This window comes from Gasterosteus aculeatus, chromosome 3, assembly GCF_964276395.1.
Source record: "Gasterosteus aculeatus chromosome 3, fGasAcu3.hap1.1, whole genome shotgun sequence".
NCBI lineage: Eukaryota > Metazoa > Chordata > Actinopteri > Perciformes > Gasterosteidae > Gasterosteus > Gasterosteus aculeatus.
In genome coordinates this window covers 6,660,414-6,683,239 of record NC_135690.1, presented here as the reverse complement: position 1 = coordinate 6,683,239, position 22,826 = coordinate 6,660,414, and the positions used below count along the sequence as shown (strand labels likewise).

The 22,826-nt window shown below is 43.8% G+C and overlaps 1 protein-coding gene across 1 annotated transcript; it reads right to left on the bottom strand.

The window, feature by feature from the left end:
* Window positions 1-9,935: 9,935 nt before the first annotated feature.
* cahz (carbonic anhydrase) lies at window positions 9,936-21,181 on the bottom strand. The gene is made up of 7 exons (XM_040171512.2): window positions 20,363-21,181; window positions 19,585-19,782; window positions 18,654-18,772; window positions 17,753-17,845; window positions 17,541-17,603; window positions 17,242-17,397; window positions 9,936-11,487 (listed from the first exon to the last, which is right to left on the bottom strand). Exons 1-7 carry the CDS (start codon window positions 20,394-20,396, stop codon window positions 11,368-11,370), a joined length of 783 nt encoding a protein of 260 aa, XP_040027446.2. The 5' UTR covers window positions 20,397-21,181; the 3' UTR covers window positions 9,936-11,367.
* Window positions 21,182-22,826: the final 1,645 nt, after the last annotated feature.

The following is a 22,826-nucleotide window of genomic DNA, read 5'->3' as shown; positions in this document are numbered from 1 at the left end:
AAACCTTTACTAACTTTTATATCAGTCGAAGTGGCACCAACATTGCTTACTTCTTGATCCTACAAATTTTGCACTGGTATTCTGACTTTGTCTTCATTTAGATAAACAGTGGTATTTATACTGCTGATTGGAAGTATGTAGACGGTAAAACCATGAGCAATAAGTGGAATGAAAGAAGTACATGGCAGTCGGCTGCTCTTCTCATCTCGTCTTGTCATGTGATGCATCTCCCTTGGATCAGGGCGAATCAGCCGTGGTGATAAAAAGTTGATAGACATACCATGGCACAGAAAGGCCAGCAGCTGCATAATGAATCGGTTCAACATATTCTGCAAATCATATTTGAATGTACATTCATATATTCAATATAAATATCCATGGTTTTCACAACAGTGAACCGCACTAGCAATGCCCCCGAGGAGGAACAAAATGACTGCAGTGTGTATATTGTCTTGGGGAGAGGGAGACAATCCTACACAAGTCCTGTTGACAGAATGGAGCATTTCGTCTTGGTGTTGTTGAACAGTTGGCATCCAGATAATGGACAACAACACATGACTGACAATGACGGACATAGTCTCCTACGTCTCTATCAAGGTCTAGCCAAAAAAATCTCGCCAACCTGAGGCTCCTGAACTGAGCTTAATGGCCAGCTTTATTGTGCATTTCGTGCACAACCTCGGTCTTAAGTGATCTTATATATTAGAACCCCTGAGAGAGTTCTATCCTCCAACTGCTTTACGGAGGTCCTTCTTGGTGTAAGAAGGCAGGGCGTCCTGTCCAGGTGGAATCAACTGAGGCAAGTACTCCAACACCACAACAGCACGAGCCCTCGGACCGGGTTCCCACTCAATGTGTGAGTGTGGTGGAAAGGTCCTCTGTTGCTAGACTCGGTGTGGAAATGCAGACTGGGCATTGTGACACAGAGAGGGGTGCCTTAGACAACTGGATGATTGACAGGCATTTTGGACAGAGGAACTTGACCAGTCTTTGACTTCTGGAGAAGATCTGCATCGGGCTCCGCGAGAAGCCTCTGGCCCAAACGTGCCGTGGGCATCCGCCACAACGATTGATATTAAAGTTGTAACTCGCCAACTCTGCCACCCAGCATTACTCACAACAATCTAGCTTTGGCTTAGTCAGGATGTGACCCAGATGGCAAAAGGACTGCTTGTTTAAGAATGTCATCATCTGTGTCGCCGCACTTGTTACGTGATTCTTTCTCACGTCATCTGTAATCACACAAGCAGATCATACAAAATCTCATGAATCCTCAGTGCAACATAGCAGACATGCAGTCTTAAAGTAAAAAAAAGATATCTGGAAAATATGCAAATTTGTAAGTTTGAAGAATACCTCAGACCTCCGCGTGACTTGAAATTGTTTTCATTAAATATTACAGTTACTCAGGAGGAAAATCTTTGATGTCCTGAAAGGCTTTTTCCATTTTTCCCTTTCCAGTTGATGTCCTTCCCAACATTACCACTGAACGTGTGGGCGGGGATGCTCCATGTAATATGTTTTGTGTCATGTCCTCTGATGGTTGCCCGTGAGGGTAAATCTAAAATAGATTTTTTTTAAAGTGCCTGGTGAAGGCTTTCATGAGAAAGCTGCAGTTTATTTCACGCCAACTGGAGAGCAACAATCTCACACCGCAAAAAATCACATGCAAACCCTGAAAGAAGTCAAACGATCAGCTGATTACCTTTGCAGGTGCTAGGAGCACTGCATGATGAGTTTTCAAGGCGATTTGAAGATCTCAGAATGATCAAGGATGAAATGCACATGATTTCCTCTCCCTTCACCTGTAGTGTGGATAATGCACCCAGCGATGTTCAGCTGAACTCATTGACCTGCAGTCCGATGCAGTACTGGCAGAGCATTTTAAGTCAGTGTCACTTTACTCTTCTCTCAAGGCAAGACAAGGCCATTTTTATTTGTAAAGAACATTTCAACAAGAAGGCAATTCAAAGTGCTTCACATAAAAACATTAAAAACATCCAAACATAAAACAAGGACATTTACAAACAGTTAAGAACATTGATTGAAAAAAGGAAAACAGTCATTAAAAGGATAAAAAATAGAATAAAATTAGTCTTAAAGAATTCTGAATTGCAGAAACGGTAAATTTGCTCACGAGCTAATGAACCGGGATGTCCAAATCTGTCTTCAGCCTTATTTGTTAAGTTGTCACTCATGATTACACGCCCCTCCCAGTTGATGCTTTGATGTTAATACTTTTTATTGTGTAGGTGAGGTTGAAATGACTGGAACAGATCTTTGGAGATGAGGTGTGCTTTGAGTTGTGCAGCAACAATGTTTGTCAGTTTTTTTGATAAGAAGGCAAGATTGAGATGGGCCGCAAGGTCCTGATCTAACAGGCTATTAGTTTGTAGGGCTTCCAGCCTGTTAGCCTAACGACTTTGTGGCTCACCCTTCTCCCTTCATCCGGCCCAGAGAATTGAGGTCAAGCTGGTGCAGTGATGGCTAGCAGAGACCAATCCAGGTCTGCTAACCCGACGGAAAGATCCCGGCAGGGTCAACAGGTGGGCTTGTGCTGGCTAGCAATGTGGCAGCCAGAGTGACCTCTGTGGACAGAGCCTGGGAGCACTGGGGCTAGTGGGCTGAATACTCTTCTGAGTTAAGTTGAAAGCTTGTAAAGCGATAGTTATCCCCCGGTGAATGCAACCAGAGAGCTGAGAGCTAAAAACTGCTAAAAGGTTAAAAAAATAAGAGACCGCAACATCGAGGCTGCCATCCACCCTCATCTTAGATCCGAGAACAGTGCACACTGCACTCACAAATACAAAAATCTGCGTCTATGTCCCTTAGCAACCAACAGACAATGAATTTTCTTTCTCTCAACATGTCTCAGGCTGAAACCCCCATTCTATAATGCCAGGGTTTGGCCCAGGTACGACAGCCATCAATGGACCAGAACCGGTCTCAGTGCTGTTTGCCGATAAACCCAGCTGCCATGTCTCAGCCTGAATAGGGCCATTTCTAAGAGGCCTAATTGGGCCCAGAATCTGCAGCAATCAACGGGCCGGAACCTGTGCTTCAGTGCTGGTTGCTGATAAACCCGGCCGCCATATCTCAACCAGTTAAGGCCTGTTGCTATAAGGCCAGATTCGGCCTAGGTTTGGCAGCCATTAACGGGCCGAATACAGCCATGGTCGCTGGCTACCTGGATATGAACTTTTTTTTTGTGGGGGGGGCTTTTCGAAAAAAGGGTTGGAAATGAATGCTAACAAAAGTGGTCGAAAAGGCCAAATGAATCTGCCTGAGCAATACGAGGTGGGTGATTGTAATCCTTGTGACTCAAACTGTTGTCATCCAGTGTTAAGACAAGACACCTAACCCCTAATTGCTCCCCGGGCAAAAATGTGAAAAAGCCATTGGTTTAAAGTGTAATGTAAGTCGCTTTGGATAAAAGCGTCTGCTAAATGACCTGTAATGTAATGTAATGTAATGAGGGGGTGTGAAATGATACAGCTCTGGGGAAGAAGCTGTTCCTCAAGCTGTTTGTGCGTCTTTGCTTCTAAATCTGAAGGCAGGGGGACAAACAGACTGTGACCTGGATGGGTTGGGTCCTTGCTGATGTTGCTGGTCTTCTTGTGTAGACAGCTAGCATACACAGTAATAATAATAATAATAATAGACAGTGCATATTTTCGCATGTACACAACTAGCGGTAGATGTGAACACGTTTACTTTGCGCCTCCTTAAACTGATTTAACGAAGCAACAGCACAATACCTGGAAAAAATAAATATTAGTGACAATAGCAACAAATCTGCGACCACAAACAAAATGAGTATTGTTGTATACATGGATGAATGAAAATGAATCAGCATGTAGTCAACCATTGTTGCAGACACAATCCTATTGTCCCCAGATTATTATTATTGTTTAAATTCATTAAACATTTTACATTAAACTTTTCTTCTAATATTACCATGGCATACACTTGCCTCACACACGGATTTCTAGCACAAACACTTTCAATTGCGTTGACGAGTTAAGTTGCTTTCTCATTTTATAGGCAAAAAAACAAAGAAATGGATTTATGAAAGTGTACCGCAGGGCTGGCCAACACGCGCTGGGAGACGTGGTCTCACGTGAACAAGCTCTCCCCACTGCCCATGTTGGAGAAGGATGCCAGAAGTGATGTGGAAGTACAGAGCCGTGTATAACCAATGCTATGATGTTTGGGGTATTATGATATTTATGGCAGGTATTGCATCAAGCTGACATCAGCTGCACGTGCCCGACTCCACCTGCAAGTGGATCACAGACTTCCTGTCTGACAGGAAGCAGCACGTGAAGCTGGGGAAACATGTCTCAGCCTCTCGGACCATCAGCACCGGTTCCCCCCAAGGCTGCGTTCTTTCCCCTCTGCTCTTCTCCCTGTACACCAACAGCTGCACCTCCAGCCACCAGTCCGTCAATCTCCTGAAGTTTGCGGATGACACCACCCTCATTGGACTAATCTCTGGTGGGGACGAGTCCGCCTACAGGTGGGAGTCTGACCATCTGGTGTCGTGGTGCAGCCAGAACAACCTGGAGCTCAACACTCTAAAGACAGTGGAGATGGTTGTGGATTTCCGGCGGAACAGAGCCCCACCCTCCCCCATCACCCTGTGTGACTCCCCCGTCACTATTGTGGATTCCTTCCGTTTCCTGGGCTCCATCATCACCCAGGACCTCAAGTGGGAGCTGAACATCAGCTCCATCACCAAGAAGGCTCAGCAGAGGTTGTTCTTCCTGAGGCAGCTGAAGAAACTCAACCTGCTAAAGACGATGATGGTCCACTTCTACACGGCCATTATCGAGTCCATCCTCTGCTCCTCCATCACCGTCTGGTACGCTGCAGCCACAGCCAAGGACAAGGGCAGGCTTCAGCGGGTCATCCGCTCTGCAGAGAGGGTGATCGGCTGCAATCTGCCGTCCCTGCAGGACTTGTTCGCTTCCAGGTCTCTGAAGCGAGCTAAAAAGATCGCGACTGACCCCTCCCACCCCGGACAAAAACTGTTTGTGCCCCTTCCATCTGGGAGGAGGCTGAGGTCCATCAGGACTAAGACCTCCCGCCACACGAACAGTTTCTTCCCGTCGGCAGTCGGGCTCATCAACAGAGCCCGGTCCCCCACTGGTTCATCACTTTGTCACTTGTCACTTTGTCTCTTGTCTGTTACTTGTTCGTTAGTGCACTTTATGCTTAATTTTTTTCTTTTTAACTTTTTAATATTTAAAATTGTTTAACTTTATTCCCTTGTTTTATACTAACCCATAGCCTTAGCCTTATTCTACTAACCCATTGCATTAGCATTTCATTCCACTTTATTTTATTACTTGTGCACTGTTGTCTTGTCTGTCTACTGTCGCGCACTAACCGCCAAGACAAATTCCTTGTATGTTTGACATATTTTGGCTAATAAATGTTTCCTGTTTCCTGTTTCCCTGATTTGGTATCATTTTGGTATTGTGACAACTCAATACAATGTATACAAACAGTGCAGTGTAATTTCCCATTTGTGTAAAGACTCTACTCTACCTCGACTAAAGACTAACAAATTGTAGCACTTAAATTGTACTTGTAACGTCACTCATCTATAGCAAATTGTAAATTGGCTTATTTGAGGAAATTGCACTTTCTTGTTTCTTGTTCTCCTGAGTTTGTACCCTATGGTTGAATGCACTTATTGTACATCGCTTTGGATAAAAGCGTCAGCTAAATGACATGTAATGTAATGTAAACATTTGTTTTTGAAAGTGCAGGAGCTTTGACCCTCTGGGCTGTTTGGACTACCTGGGCCAGGTCTCTCCGCTGTGTCTCTAGTGAACCACAAGGGGGCAGTGGTAGAGAAATAACTCCATAGTGCTCCTGTAGAAGTTAACAAGGAGCTGAGAGGGGAGTTTGGTTTCCTGGAGTATCTTCAAGAAGAAGAGCCTCTGTAGGGGCTTTTTCACCAGGTGGGAGGTGTCGAGGGCTAAAGACAGATCCTTTGTTCCATGGGTTCCCAGGAATTTGATGTCTACGGCATTTCAGGAAGTCAATGAAACACTGAAATATTTTCATTGTAAATAAATGATGGTCCAAATAATGCAGAACAGTATTACAAAATGGAAAAATCATTGAGGTGGTGCACTGCAGACGTGTCCTCATACAAGGTACAAGATTAACCTTGTATACCCTTCATCATGATCAATAAAGCTTCATTGCCCTCAGCTCTGTCCATGGAGAAAGAATAGACTGCTTTTCCTGCAAATAACAGATGACTACCTGGAGAGATTCCACACCTACACACTACATAAAGAGACCTCTGGTTGGAATCAAACCCAGGACCTTCTTGCTGTGAGCTGATAGTTCTAACCACCATCCCACTGTGCCGCCTCCACAAAGCTCTATGCATGAGTTCAGAAACGTCAGAAACGTCTTTCTTCCCCACTTTGAATGAATTGACGTAACTGCTTCGCTGTTCTATGTGAATCTAAGAGCTAAACCGTGTTCAACACGGAAATTATCTTGACCTTCTTCGGACACCGGGACACATCTATTGGTGCTGGTGCTGTGCCCAGTAAACTAGGACTTCCGGTCAACCCACAAACACCCCCCACAAGACATCATATGACCATCCCCCACATAGCTGTTGCACTGTATGCAGCCAAGGGGTTCGATAGTGATTATACATTTAGAATCATTATCGTTATCCTAACTTAGCTAATTGTATCTTCCAGTGTCCCTTAAATTGCTCTTGCCCTCCATCGGGAGAGATACACTTTTGTGTACATTATGCACTCCAGGAAACCTGACTGCACTGGTTCACACATAGAAATATGTTTGAGGCCATGAACCCCAGCAGGATAATCAAGGTGTCCCGCGAGGGCAAATGGCTGTTTGATAAACACAGAGCTCACGTCAGCCCCAAATTGTCCCAACGGAAAGCTGTTTCCACACACCCCCCATCTATATTTTATGATATGAACATGCGGTTGTCATGGTTACTGTTGTTACTCAGCCGTGGAGAGAGTGGCATTGTGTGTTGATGAACATGGCGGAGGGGAGGGGTGCATGTAGGGCCAGAGAGGGAACACTGGTGAGGGAATCCTTTCATTACATAATATTTGGAGTTAACACAGACGATTAGTCATGCATCCCTCCATCGTAGCGGGGCAGATCTGATAGAGCAGCACATTAACAAAGAAACAAGCTTACAATCACAACCACCACATCATCATGTTCAAAACTCCAAACCATTTTCAATTGCTCTCTCCTCCCTTTATCTGCCTCTACAACAGTGGGCTGGTCTGTGAAGCCAAAACCTCCCTGTCATGTCCTGATACCCACACAAAGTGAATGTCTCCAGTTTGCCTTTGAAGTGGACATTGCATTGTTGGCTATTCTTTGTAGTTCTATGGTGCTACTGCCAATTCTTGGTCATCTGTCCTTATTAATATCCTTTCTAGATTGATCATACAGAACCGGACCAGAAAGTCTGGACCGTTGAAAAGACAGTAACGCAAGTTAGATTATTCCTGATTCCTTATTTTTATAGTTGCCTAACAGTCTTCATCATACATGGGCAAGATGATTTGTTAATACAGAACCATATGGTAAGATATCATTGGAAGTTGTTTGTAAAAGAAAGTATATTTGGAAGGTTACTGGATGAAACATCTGTCAAACTCTTACCGAAGCCAGTCACATGTTGGCACAAATCTCTTTGGGTTTTGGCAACAGATTTGATGGGTTTAAGAAAAGATTATGTTTTGGGTTTAAATAAACCCTTTGTAACAGGGACGTGTTATCCTCCAACAGGAGGAAATCTTTCAGAATTATCTGTCACTTATTTGAGAAACTAAATATTGTCTGATTTTTACTTACTGTGTTTCTTTCTTTGTGATTTTTTTCTTTGACACTCTCCCTCCCATCTATCCCTGCGGCTGAGACACTGAAAAAGATTGTTAGAAAATGGCCAACGGCCAAGGCCGTCCGGCTAATGGTTTTTGATGATGAGGACTTGCACAAAGGAGTCACAAACAAACAGACAAGCATTGTTACATAAGACCATTGCTAGCCAATATCACTCAACCCCCTTAAAAATGTGGCATTACTGTTTTACAAATGAATTATAATAAAGCCTTAATCATAATTAAAAAATGCAACAATCTTTCCTCATTAGCCATCTCATAAAACCCGATACATTCCTCCGCTCAAAGGATGTGATTAAGTTGAAACAGCATTCAGTTTTGGTCTTTGGGCCTCTTTAAAAGGTATATAATGTATTAATGGAGTTCAATCAATGTGACATGTTTCCATCAACATACTATACTTGCTCATAATGGCATCTTAACATAGTTAACATGTGTCTACTATATTACAAAATACATCTGAGGCTGTAGTAGTATTAGGAATTGGTATTATATAGTGTATAGAATTAGTATGTATAGTATTAAGAAAATGGAAAATGTTGATCTGGCTGTAAGGAATCAAACTACATTACACTTGCAGACACAGACACAGGCAATCAGTCAGGATATCGATGAGCTGTGCTCGTTTTACACTTCAACTGCTCCCCTGCAGCTGAGCTAACCACACCTGCCACCACAGTGACATGGTTTTCATGCCTTGAGTTTGGCATTTTAGAAGTCACCGTCTTGGATTTTTGCAATCAGAAAGGACACAAGGGGGTATCCCCCTCCTAGAGCATACCCTTCTTTATGACAAGAGGGCACTAGAGCGGGTGAAAAAAACGTCCAAGAACATCATAGGAACCCATCTAATGGGCAGACATATCACCTAATAAACCACTAGACCTCAGAACAGCTTTTTCCTCTGGCTGTGAGACTCCTTTATTAACTCCTACTCCCCCCGCCACACATCATTGTGCAACCCTGTTGTGCAAAATATATAAGGAAAAGATGAGATAACTTTATTGTTCCGCAAGGAAATAGGTCTTGGGCTTCAAGCCGCATCGCATCCACATTCAGGGAATTAAACTACCGCATTTAAGTAATTAATTACTGTACACAACATCCTGCCATGTAAAGTTAAAACCTAGGGGAAGGACGCTTAAACCTTCCTGGATGGATTTCTTCCACATTTTCTCCCCAAAGAGGGTTTTATGGAAGTTTTTATCTCCTGTCAGGTAGTGAATGAGCCAAAGGATGTAGGACAGCCCTGCAAGGCAAATATTTAGATTTTGGACCATAACAACTGAGTTAAACATAATGGTTAAAATATGATGATTTAAGATGTGTTTTTATTAAAATGTACCAGCTATCAGATGATTATGCATGCTATGTTATGTTTACATGAAGAAGCTTTAAGCCAAAGGTGGGATCATTGAATGTAGTATTAAGTGAGTAAACAGGCCTCGGTCAAGTCAATGAGGGATTTGGGATTCGGCTGTCAGATGGAGCCAGGAGGGAGTCATGTGGAAGATTGGAAGAGCTGGCCTTAAGATACTGTATTTCACTTTGTAATTGTATTGCTTCTGTTACTCATTAAATTCTTTATAATTTTTAAACTTGAGGCTGTTGATACTTTTGACTTCAACTCCGGCAGGGGCGAAGGAAAAATGTGCCTTTGTTCTGCTGTTAGAAGCCACAATACCATACCGCAATTGATTGCCTTTCGAATTACACTCTCTGAAATTTCATCATTTCATTTTGGGTATTTCACACCTACATAAACATATATATTGTGAAGACTTGAAAATAATGATAAATACATCAAGTGACAATAGGGCCCAAATTCTCATACACATCCAATCCAAATTATTTTGGCAACCAAAAGAGTCACCGGCTGACCACTAGAAAAATACAGTTTCAAGCCTTCACATTGTCTTCGCTTCTCAGAAGCAGAAGTTGCCCTTTGAGATATCCAAACTGTTTTGAGACCTCAAAGAGCTGTAAGGAAAAAAACACTCAGGCTGAAAGTTAGGAATATTTATTGATAAAATCATTTCTGATCACAACAGATTAAAAACACTTTAAAAGCTTCTATCGCACCATTACCCCACTCTGAAAGCTGATTGTTTCATAACATTGATATAAAAGCTAAAAAAATGTGACATTTCGCTGGTCTCTGTCGAATATCTGCCACTGATCACACTTCAGTCAGATGGAATGATGATTGATGAGTTTAGACATTGCTGACACTGTTGGAAATGAATGTCAAAGTCTATTACCTATGTTGATACTGCAGCGTGTGTTAATATATTGGCACAAATTGATAATTTCAGTTATTTCTTTACAACTTGCATGTTTGTCTTGAAGGCAATATTTAATGCACTGTGGTGATAGGTAGTTCAGTTGTTATAGTTTCTTGTTTAATTATCTGAGCCATGGATAGATTGAGGTGAGCCATGACCACAGAAATGTAGATCTATCAGTGAAGTTCAACAACAACAACATAAAATAGCTAAACTTCCCTCTGGAAGCCCCAGAAACATGTATGAGTGTGGACATGCAACATACTGGAACATTCCAAAGCATCATTAGTTGATCATAAGTCGAAAAGCCTTCTTGTGTACATGCACCTGCCAGTTTATAATGGTGTCAGTGCACGACTGAGTCAACATGAAAGGTTACGTATCAAACAAATCTCTGACCAAATGAGGCATCAATTGAAACTTTAGCTTAAACAATCTGTTGGCGGCACAATTCACAACACAATGTAATACGTAGCAGCAAATCAACTTCAGGGAGTTGATGAAGGCATTTCAAGCAAGGCAAAGCACACTGATTAAAAACAGAGTAAATATGAATCTATATTATTAGTAAATATCCCTGCAGAACATTTAGGCCTACATCCAAGTCTTATAGGCCACGTGGCCTTTTGCCGATAACTGTACTAAATAGTGAGCATCATCCAACAATATAGAGTTGCCTAAGAATTCTTTCTTTCTTTTTATATTAAGTGCATTAATGCTAAGAAAAAAGGATTTACCTGTTGATTTGGATTATTGTATCCATGGAAGTTCCCTTCAATGACACACACATAACTCTTAGAACATTTTATAACTATTTGGGGTAGATTTGTCTCTCATAAAGCCAACTGTCTTATTATCTATCGACCGACACTATAAATAAAGAAAAGCTTAGGTCATTAGTTATAGTGGCAAGAGAGATGGGTTGCATAACAATTTAAATGAAATCTGGATACAAATATGACCTATATCCAGTGTCAAAGCTTAGAAATGCCTCAACGTAAGTTAATTCAAGACACATCCAGTTAGTCTATGTCAATAACAATAACACATAAAAGCAAAAAAGGCCTGTACTCTTCAGGTAAATATTAACAGTGCTGGTAAGTAATATAAACTACGGGTACACTGCATATGGAGATACATGAGGCAGGGGTTTATTTGAAGGAGGCGCGGACCTGGCGGCCCTTCAGAGCCTGACAGGGCCGGTAGTTGTCCACCATGCAGCGCGGAGCATCTCCATCTCCAGAGAAGAGAAGGCTGCGGAACTTGGCCATCTAATGAGGAAGGAGAGACAAGGAGAAAGATGATTCACGTAAACATGTTCGATGGATGAACTCCTCTTGACGTCTAATCCGCGTTGATTCTAAAAGCTATAACGTCATCGTCACTGAGAGCACAGGAGGGCCGGATGATTATATAACACGTTAAGACAAGAATTCGCAAATATGTAGGTAGTACCAAAATAAATAACACATGCTATTTAATGAGAAACACATATATTCTGTGTCCAGAATAATTCATGTGATAAAATGGTCACATGGAACACGCATGATGAAACATTCCCATGATCCATTATATCCTCAGTTATTATGCTTCACTTTGATGTACGTAGGACAAAACAGGTCTGCAAAACAGTGGTGTTTGCTCCTCTGCTGCACAGGACTGATCTATTAGGAAATCGGGGTGCAAACAAACCTTTTTGAGAACTACTTTGGCAATGGTGCACCATATTTTTCTCGCCAGCCTTTAAAAGCACGGTGCTTTTGTGAAGGGGGTCTTAGAGAGAAAGGCACTGAGGCAGAGCGCTTCAGACAGGTGAATACAGGTGTGTTGGACAAACACAATTGTGTCTTATTTGAACATTAAAGCATGTAAGCATGTAATAGTAGAAACCTGCAATACAAATGTAGACCTGAAAACGAGCATGATGTGGCCCCCTCTGAATTAGACATGTGGAATGTGATGCAATAATCTTTAGTCCGGTGTTAATACAGGGCAGCCAGCCTCTCAACCTCCCACTGTGGCTGTTATCTTCCATGTGCACACGGCGGTGCCAAAGACAGCTCTGCTGACGCTGACATCATTCCCACGTTGGAAATAGTAGCATTAAGACATATAAGGAAACGATACAGCCTTCACTTTCATCTACTAATCAAGCCAAATCACACAACTACTGAGTAAACGTGCACACGTTAGGGGAAATGGTGGAAGTGAAAAAACATGTCTGTGTTTGTATGAAGCCACAAGCAGCAGTGTTGTGTAGACAACCACTCCTCAGGGAGCCGCCAAATGGCTCCCTGAGGAGTGACTTTAGGTGGTTGGTGAGTCTGGGTTAATTGTCTCTCCGCAGGTTTACTGTCCCTCCCCTGTTTCTACTTCTCTACATAAGCACATCTCATATTCCAACATCTACCATTAGGGAGGTGACCTTTAGGTTCCATGTTACATTACATTACATTATTACATTACATTACATGTCATTTAGCTGACGCTTTTATCCAAAGCGACGTACAATAAGTGCATTCAACCATAGGGTACAAACTCAGGAGAACAAGAAACAAGAAAGTGCAATTTCCTCAAATAAGCGAATTTACAATTTGCTATAGATGAGTGACGTCACAAGTACAATTTAAGTGCTGCAATTTGTTAGTCTTTAGTCGAGGTAGAGTCTGAAGAGGTGTGTCTTTAGTTTGCGGCGGAAGATGTGAAGGCTCTCTGCGGTCCTGATGTCTTCAGAGAGCGCGTTCCACCATTTCGGCGCAAGGACAGCGAAGAGTCGAGACCTAGTCGAGTGTTTTGCTCTCAGTGAGGGAGGGACGAGTAGTTTTGCAGATGCAGAGCGGAGAGTGCGGGGTGGGATGTAGGGTTTGACCATGTCCTGGATGTAAGCTGGACCCGATCCATTCACAGCATGGTACGTGAGCACCAGTGTTTTGAACTGGATGCGGGCGGCCACCGGTAGCCAGTGAAGAGAGCGGAGGAGTGGAGTAGTGTGGGAGAATTTCGGAAGGTTGAAGACCAGTCGAGCTGCTGCATTCTGAATGAGCTGCAGAGGTCGAATGGCGGTGGCAGGGAGACCTGCCAGGAGGGAGTTGCAGTAGTCCAGGCGGGAGATGACAAGAGCCTGAATCAGTACCTGCGCTGCCTTCTGAGTGAGAAGGGGACGTATTCTCCTGATGTTGTAGAGCGTGTATCTACAGGATCGCGTTGTCGCAGTGATGTTGGGAGTCAGGGAGAGTTGGTTGTCGAGTGTGACGCCGAGGTTCTTAGCAGTCGAAGTGGGCGTTAGCACAGAGTTTCCAAAGTTGACTGTCAGGTCCTGGGTAAGCGAATCTTTTCCGGGAAAGAGAAGTAGTTCAGTCTTGTCGGGGTTGATTTTCAGATGGTGGGCGGACATCCACTGAGAGATGTCAGTTAGACAGGCAGAGATCCGAGCCGCCACCTGGGTGTCCGAGCGAGGGAAGGAGAGAATTAGTTGGGTGTCATCGGCATAGCTGTGGTAAGAGAAGCCATGCGAGCGAATGACAGCGCCAAGAGAGTTGGTGTAAAGCGAAAACAGGAGGGGACCCAGCACGGAACCCTGAGGAACTCCAGTAGTAAGAGGACACGGTTCCGACACAGATCCTCGCCAGGTTACCCGGTAGGTGCGGCCATCGAGGTAGGACGAGAGAAGGGAGAGAGCAGAGCCTGTGACACCAAGTTCTTGAAGGGAGGAAATAAGGATCTGGTGGTTGACCGTGTCAAATGCAGCAGAGAGGTCCAGAAGGATGAGGACAGAGGAGAGAGAGGCAGCTCTAGCAGTGTGGAGTTGCTCAGAGACAGCAAGGAGAGCAGTCTCTGTAGAGTGGCCTGCCTTGAAACCTGACTGGTGGGGGTCAAGGAGGTTGTTACAGTGGAGATAAGAGGAGAGTTGATTAAAGATAGCACGTTCAAGGGTTTTGGACAAGAAGGGAAGAAGAGAGACCGGTCTGTAGTTGTTTTCTTCAGAAGGGTTGAGGGTGGGTTTCTTCAGGAGAGGGTTGACTCTTGCCTCCTTCAGAGAATTGGGAAAACAGCCAGATAACAGAGCGTTGTTGATGAGAAAGGTAAGGAACGGAAGAAGGTCAGGTGCGATAGATTGTAGAAGATGTGATGGAATGGGGTCAAGAGGGCAGGTGGTCGGACGGGCAGAGGTTACTAGGGTAAGAATTTGGTTAGGAGAGAGGGCGGTGAAAGAGGGAAGTGAGGGCGAAAGAGGTGAGGTCGGTGGGACGCGAGAAGTAGGTGGTGGGTTTGAGAAGGAGGAGCGTATGTCAGCTATTTTCTTGGTGAAGTAGTTGACAAAGTCTCCCGGAAGAAGGGTGGAGGGGGGAGGAGGGGTAGGGGGTTCGAGGAGATTGGAGAAGATCGAGAAGAGTTTTTTGGGGTTAGAGAATGAGGATTCGATTTTGGACTGGTAGAAAGAGCTTTTGGCAGCAGAGATAGAGGCAGAGAACGAGGAGAGGAGAGATTGAAATTCAAGCAGGTCGTCAGGTCGTTTATATTTACGCCATCTCCTTTCCGACGCTCGCATGGTGGCTCTCATGGCACGGACCGGTTGAGACAGCCACGGAGCCGGAGGGGATTTGCCAGTCCGTCGTGTCGTAAGAGGGCAGAGAGAGTCTAGAGAGGAGGAAAGAGATGAGAGGAGAGTCTCTGCAGCAGCGTTCGGATGCAAGAGTGAGAAGGAGTCAGTTGAAGGGAGAGCTGATAGAACAGAGGATGCCAGCGAGGAGGGAGAGAGGGAGCGAATATTGCGACGAGCCGGTATAGAGTTAGTCAATGAAGGAGGTTTGTTAGTTATAGAGAGTGGAAGGGAGTAAGAGATGAAGAAGTGATCAGACACATGAAGTGGAGTTACAGAGAGGTTAGTGGTAGAGCAGTTTCTAGTAAAGATGTAGTCAAGGTGATTGCCGGCTTTGTGAGTAGGAGGAGAGGGAGTGCGTGACAGAGCGAAGGAAGAAAGTAGGTGTACGAGGTCAGATGACTTCTCTGTCTGGATGTTGAAGTCACCCAGGAGGATGACCGGAGGACCATTTTCGGGGAAATTAGACAGGAGAATGTCCAATTCTTCCAAAAAATGACCTAAGGAGCCTGGCGGACGGTAGAGGACAATGATGGTTAATTGTACCGGGTGAGTGATTGTTACAGCATGGAATTCAAAGGACAATGGGGTGGCTGGTGGTAGAGGGTAGAGAGAAAAGCTCCATTTGGGTGAAATGAGTAGACCTGTGCCACCACCCCTACCAGTGGGCCTGGGAGTGTGGCTGAAGGAGAAGGCGGAGGAGAGAGCGGCTGGGGTGGATGTGTTCTCGGGTGTGATCCAGGTCTCGGTCAGAGCGAGGAAGTCAAGTGACTGCTGGATAGCAAAGCCGGAGATGAAGTCAGCCTTGCGAGTCGCTGACTGGCAGTTCCAGAGACCTCCTGTGACGAGGTGCTGGACGTGTGAGGAGCGGGTGGGATAGGAGAGAGAGGAGAGGTTACGATAGAGAGCAGATCTAGCCCGAGGCCTGTAGTATCTGCGGGAAGAGATTCGAACAGGCACGGGTGAAGGGGTCAAACACATTATTAAAAATAGCAGAAGAAGGCGCCGCATTCAGCCGCCCCGAAGACTGCCACGAAAGACTCCCTTGTCTTTGTTCTGCTCGTCTTCGTCCTGCGAGGATAAGATAACGCTGAAGCTAACGCTTCCTACGATTTCTAGTTAAATACTCCCTCGTTAGTGGAAGTCGGCTGCGGCTGCGCTGGCCGCTCCCCCGTCGTTTAGGAGACAAAAGGTCGATTGGCCTCGACAGAAACTCCTCAAAATGCAAAGCACCAATAGCTTGACACCCTAATCAGTGAACAAACACCATGTGGTCTTTTGACAAAATGAGAGTTTAAGGATACAAGTCTTATTTGCTTCAGAAAACAAGGCAAAACAGACTTAGATCAGGTCAAAACCTAGCAGAGTTAGGAGGGCACACTGGCAGTTAACTTAATAGTAGAATCTAGAACACAAACTGGCACTAAAAGACTGAAAGAGCTTGAGCAAACTAGCAACCAAGATAACTTCAAACAAAGAGAACTGGTCGTGAGACGACAAAAAACTAAAGCAAATCAGCAATCAATCGTCATGTTACATGACGTGTGGGGTATTAGTCATGGTTTCTGAGATACAGCCGGCCAGGACAATCTAAGTGAAACAGGCCCTGGAGGGTCAGACCCACCCTGCTCACAAGCATGATACGACCTCTAACGCTGTTGACCTTTACAATGTTTGGACCCCCATTCTGGCACCTCAAAGCATGTGAAAAACGCCTCATTAGTTGATATCAAATAAAAGTATTGAGTTGAGGTATGAAGAGTGTGGTAAAGCTGCCACTGATGGTGTCAATTGTCAAATAAATGTGTAGATGAATTTGAAAAAGTAATAAATAAAAATGCAAAAACATGTAGCAGAAAAATGTAAATTTCCATATTTGATTATCATCCCATTCATTGCTGTTTCTTTAATTTGTATTTTCTTGCCCATTTATTCATTTCCTATTCTTTCAAGTAAATACATAAATTGCACTTAAATGGCCCTGCTAATTCTAATATTAATGTACCTTATTTAGTTACGTTACTCTCTGTTTTTATTTACTGCAATTTACTGCAACCACATAATTTCTATTCTAGGTATGAATAAAGATAAAAAATATCTTAATCTTAATCAAATATCCACGCTCATGTATTTATTTTCGAATGACCTCGTACATTTGTTTGATGGTAGCTTGTATGTAAGCCATTTATTTTGTGGTTCATCCAATAGTCCTCCATACGGACTCACAAGTGGGTGGCATTAACTTACACTGAGAACATACACACCCAAATATCATAAGGAATGGATAAAAGCCATTGTGCTACCTATGCAATACTGTAGTAGAGGCAAGTAAATGTAAGTCGACTCAAAATATGTAACTTGACAGCTGGAATAATTCATTTAGATTGTATGAAGGTGAGAGAGAGTATGAAGAAAAGTTCAGTACTTGTGCAGGGCTGACACTGATTGGCTCCCTGAGGACGATCCAGGTGACGCTCTCCAACAGGGGAGGCGTGGTCAGAGATCCATCATAGGTCCAATAATCCAGAGAACCAGGAAGAAGAGTCTTTGAGTCAAAGTTAGAAAAGGTGGTCTGCTTTCCCTGCAGATGTCAAGGAGCAAAGGATAGAAAAGAAGAAGTGAGAGAAGGAGGCCATTGTTACTCCTGGTTAATCCCGATCCTTTGTTAGTCTCCAAAATATATGAATTGCTCTGCATTGACCGTAACGTCAGATTTGTTCTTACCTTCGTATTAATGGCATCCAAGGCATCCAGAACCTTCTGAAGCCTGGGGTTGGCAGCACCAATCTGGAGCACAAAACACACACATATTTGTAATTTGAATTCTCAAATTACTTACCATGTATCTCAAAGGGCATAAATAGCACATTTCCACCACTACATAGAGTGCAGCCACAGTCGCATGGTTTGCCAGTCAAGACTCACTGATCACTAACCTTGAGGAAGACCCCAAGCACAGCCAGTCCATCGGGCTGGCTGGCTGCATCTCCAAAGCTCGGGTACTTGGTGTTCCAGTGGACCAGGTGAAGCTAAAAGGAAACAGAGATGTTTCAGCAACCTCCGGTTCTGAAAACGGAAACTAATGTCTAAAACTGGCACTCTCTCTACTGACCACCAGGGGGCGATTCCTCTGATTGCATAGAAGTCTTTGAGAAAAGGACGCTAATTCTCTCTTGATTTATTCCCTCTGCAAACATTGTAAACATTAGTTTATGGTGTCAATCTATACTTTAAGGTCTTCTTCAATACAGCATTACCTGTGTTTAGTAAATTATGGTCCATTTGGACTCAATTAGAGAATAAAGCAGAGGGTGCTTCAGGGCAGCGCTTCCTTGCATTCAACAGTAATTAAAAAATTCCCCTGCTCTTAAATGCCCCATTGTGGCAGAACGACAGTAATGATTGTGGAGATAGTGAGATTATTAGTTCAGTTCAGTGTTTTTCTGTCAATTCTGTGTCCTTATATAAAAACAAATCCTATTAAAACCCGCCTCAAACTTTGAATATGTTGGGACTAAAGATACTGGGAATCCACCTATGAATTACCTACTTGATACTGTAAGACCCTATTGTTGTATGTTAGAGATCCTTATAAAGTTCCTTAACTTTATAAAAAAAATATATAAAAATGTACATATAAAAAATATATATATATATCTGTCCTCCTCCAAGTCGGCTGTGATTCTGAAAAAACTATAACCAGAGGTATTAGTTTCACACATATTATACCAAAACCTCTTAAATAGGTGGGATAGAAGCACCACAGGACGAAGCCGTTCATCCTCTAACATGAACTGTATGTGCTGGTTGTATCAGAAGATCCAGCAGCCTCAGTACCTCGCAGGGGAACTTGATGCCGTTGATAGTGTGCTCGGAGCCTCGGTCATCGCTGGCTCCCCAGTGGAAATGAAACTGCTTCAAGCGGTAGGTGCCGGAGATAGGACCTCCAGTCAGGGCTGGTAGAGCATGACAACCAAATCATTAGAGACACAGTTGGGAAAGGACACATTTAGTACAAACATGGTGAGTTTTAAATCTATGCTCCTCAGTAACCTGCACGTTTTTAAAACGATAGTGCAGATTTTTTTTAGATTTAGTGTAAGTTCTACCTCACGATATTGCATGCGTATGTTTTTACTTTTCTATTTGAGTTCAATAACGTTTGTTTTTGTGGTGTGGGACGGGAGGAGCTTCATCAGGAAGTAATACTTATGCAACAAGACATCAAACCCAGGGAAACTGGTTGCACACAGAATTGGCTTTGATGAATAAAACTTCAACTTTTTGTACAAATATTCAAATTAAGTGGAAAAGGGAAAAAGAGGAGGTAACATAAATTAATATTGATAAGCCCTGCTGGATGCATGTTGGATAAACAGAGCAGGGTGAGGTGGTGCAGATGTCCTGTTGGCCTCTAAATACGCTCTTATCTACCAAAGTACACACAGCAGGGGTGGAGGTACAAACCAGACAGACTGATAAAGTTTAGTGCTGTAATATTGTAATACTAATGGGCTGGATGAGCCAATAGCATTTTCATTTAGTGTGGTTTACCCGTCCATCCACGAATGCAGTCTGTGCTTTTCCTTCGAGAGGGGAATAACTAAAAATCTTGTGACTTGTGTTTAAATCTTGTTTGCTTCATATTCATTCTTAATACTACCTACCTGCTCAATTCAGTGTTTTACTTCATTTTGTTTAAAGCAAAAAACAAGTTGAATGAAACAAGTAAATGTGGAAATGAGGTACATCCAGGAGCTGTGCTTACTGGAGCTGTCGCTGTCGTCCACGTAGTCCACCTGGAAGGAGTGTCCGTTGTTGAGGATGCCCTTGGCGTTGGAGGGGTCATACTTGATTTTCAGAGGCTTTAGAGTGGAGTCATATTTGGCGTCCTTAGGGACGATGTTGATGGGAGACTGTCTAGGCCCATTAGCTATAGGAAAATCTTCTCCCCATGTGTCAGGTCCTGCAAACACATATTCCAACATTAGATGGGAAATAAGTATATGTTGCAAGCGCTTTTTCATATTCTTTTTTATACTATACATATATTCTTTCTTTTTTAAGACATATTCAGGTTTAAAAAATAGTACTTTAATAATTTGCATAATTCAACCAATACAAAATAAACAATAAACACGCATAATATCAATAAATGTCATTGCGTAGGAAGAGGCAAAGAGCCAACGAAGCCACCAAATAAAATATTTTCATTAAATTGATCAAAAACTGAATTTATTTCGGCCTTAATGTTTCTTTTGCAGCCTGTCCAGGTGATGCTTGGGTACTTCAAACTCACTGGCACTTTTTAAAAGTTGAATTTCATCGCCTACATATTAGCTGGGAACAATGCTCACTGTGCAGTCGTTTTAAAATGAAATTGTTCATCCACAACGAACCGGATTCCTGAAGGGAACACTGTGTATATATGCCACTTGTTACTGATTGCACTGTTTCTGAGGAATACCAACGCACCGCCTGCAGCGCGCAGTGGAGGCTTTCAACCTGTTAAGTGTAAAACCCGGTACGTGCAGACACATCCTCACCATTGCCTGGTCCGTATCCCCATCCGTGAGACATGGCTGCTGCCGCTGTGCGCTGTCCTGCTGACACGGAGCAGTGATTAGTCCAAAGTCAGGTCGGAAAGAGGCTGATGAAGGATGATGATGACGATCTGGTGACAGACACCCTGCTGAAGGGCGGCCGCTGCTGGGCTTTATATACGCAGGCTCGCAGCGGGGGGGTTGGCTTCTCCTTCCTTCAGCGGGCGGTCAATCAAGGCGACGGTGCAGCCATCCAGGGATGTAGGCGTCCTCCTGCCGCCTTCCCTCCTCTCCTCCTCTCCTCTCCTCCGCTTCCCTGCCGCCTGCCCCCTTTGTTTGGGAATATTCTGAGGCAGATGTTGAAGAGGTGCGTTTTTTTTTATCGCATCCCTGCGGCCCCCGAGCTGCTAACAGCTGTTCCAGGATCAGCGCAGGTTGATGCGCTCCAGCGGCTTTTAGCGCAATATCCTGAGCGCGGCATCTTCCTTTGACCGCGGTTATCCGGCTGCTCCGGGAAAGCTGCATGCGGGATGCGGCGTACTGGCCCGCGGCTCGCTGCAGGGCTGGACGGAGACGTCTTGGGGCCGACCCCCCCCCCCCCCCCCTTTCACCTGCTTCACCTGTTATTGGTCATATTTATTCATCCTGTAGAAATATGTATGCGTGTATGCTACTCAAACAAGCGCAGATTATAATAAATATGAACAGCGATCAGTGCTACTTACTTTTTCCAAAGAAATATGTTGCACAAATATATTGAAATTTCAAAAGAGGTTGGTCTTTCTAAAATAATCTATTGCGTATGAGAAGTCCTCATGCTACAGACGTCCTTATCTTGGTTACCCAAAGGTATCCATGGTAACAGAGCAGGAGCCTTCTGCAGGTTACAAGGTTATTTTAATGTCAGTGTTCAATAGGGTTGCAAAGCGAATACGCAATATTCATAATATACATAAAAAACTATATCATTTGTGGAGGATGACTTAAAGAGAAGAAGCTGCTGTGACATCTGAGCGTCCAGCAGCGGATACATCGGCATCTCTTGGCACGGAGTAGCGGGAACAAGAGCAAGTTGTGTCATAAGATCCTCTTCTCACCAATACAACTGATACAAATGATGTTACCAATGATGTTACTGACATGTAACTATTTAAAGCCCACTCAAAAAATAGATGTTTCTACATTATTATCGGCTGCAACAGCGAGTCTGTTGTTGTTCTCATCTTGTGTGTGTGAGAGAAATAAGACCCTTGAGTCATATATATATATATACACATATGTAGAAGAGGAGGTCGGCAGGTGCTTATATTTCCGCCTGTCACAAGGACGCCAGAAAAATACATCCCGGCTGCCCCCCCCTTTCCATCCTGTGTGTGCAGCTTCAGTCGGGTACATACATTGATGAAACCTTTACTCAACAGTGTGCTTATGTTTTATTTTCTGTTTTCAACTATATTCTGTAACAATACAATATTATACAGAAATGCTGCATAAGATGATTTTCCCTTGTGCTTGGAGTTCACATGGAGACAAGCAACAGAAAAAACAAAACCTGCTTTCAGAAGGCTCTCTGTGGTCCTGATGTCTTCAGAGAGCTCGTTCCACCATTTAGGAGCAGGACAGCAAAGAGTCGTGATCTAGTCGAGAGGAACCAGCAGTTTTGCGGATGCAGAGTGCGGGTCGGTATGTAGTGTTTGACCATGTCCTGGATGTAAGCTGGACCCGATCCATTCACAGCATGGTACGTGAGCACTGTAATGGTAAAATATATTATAACATTGTTTTGTGCTAAAGGCGTGTCTCAAGTGTTCTGTATTTGACCCTGACGTGCAAAGAGCAGCATGTTACAAAATGTTAGTTTGCAGCTGTGTCCTGAGAAGGGAGAGCGGTCGACTCGATCTCATAGAAGCTTCAAAACAAAGGACTTCTGTTCGTGGCCTTGGTTCATATCTTATTCGGTACGAAGGTTCCGGATCCACGTTTTACTTTATGTCAACTAATTATGATTTGCACCGACCACTGAGGAGGATCTTGTGTGTGTGTGCTACCCTCATCTTAACCTGGGTTCTTATCTCGACTTGGTTTGCAACTTCTCGTACCTGCCACTGAGGATGGCCTTCCTATGTGTATAAAAACTCAACGTTTTTACTGCTCGGAGAAGCCATTTCCACAGAGCACTGTGATACGTGCCTGTGTATTTGACCTCCTGCTTGCAAGCAATAAATGGACTTTTTGCAACTTTGATCATTCATCAAGACTCTGTTTTATCAGACAAATCATTCTCTTACCGAGCTTTTATTGAAAACAAAAACAACAGCACCAATGTTTTGAACTGGATGCGGGCGGCCACCGGTAGCCAGTGAAGAGAGCGGAGGAGTGGAGTAGTGTGGGAGAATTTAGGAAGGTTGAAGACCAGTCGAGCTGCTGCATTCTGAATGAGCTGCAGAGGTCGAATGGCGGTGGCAGG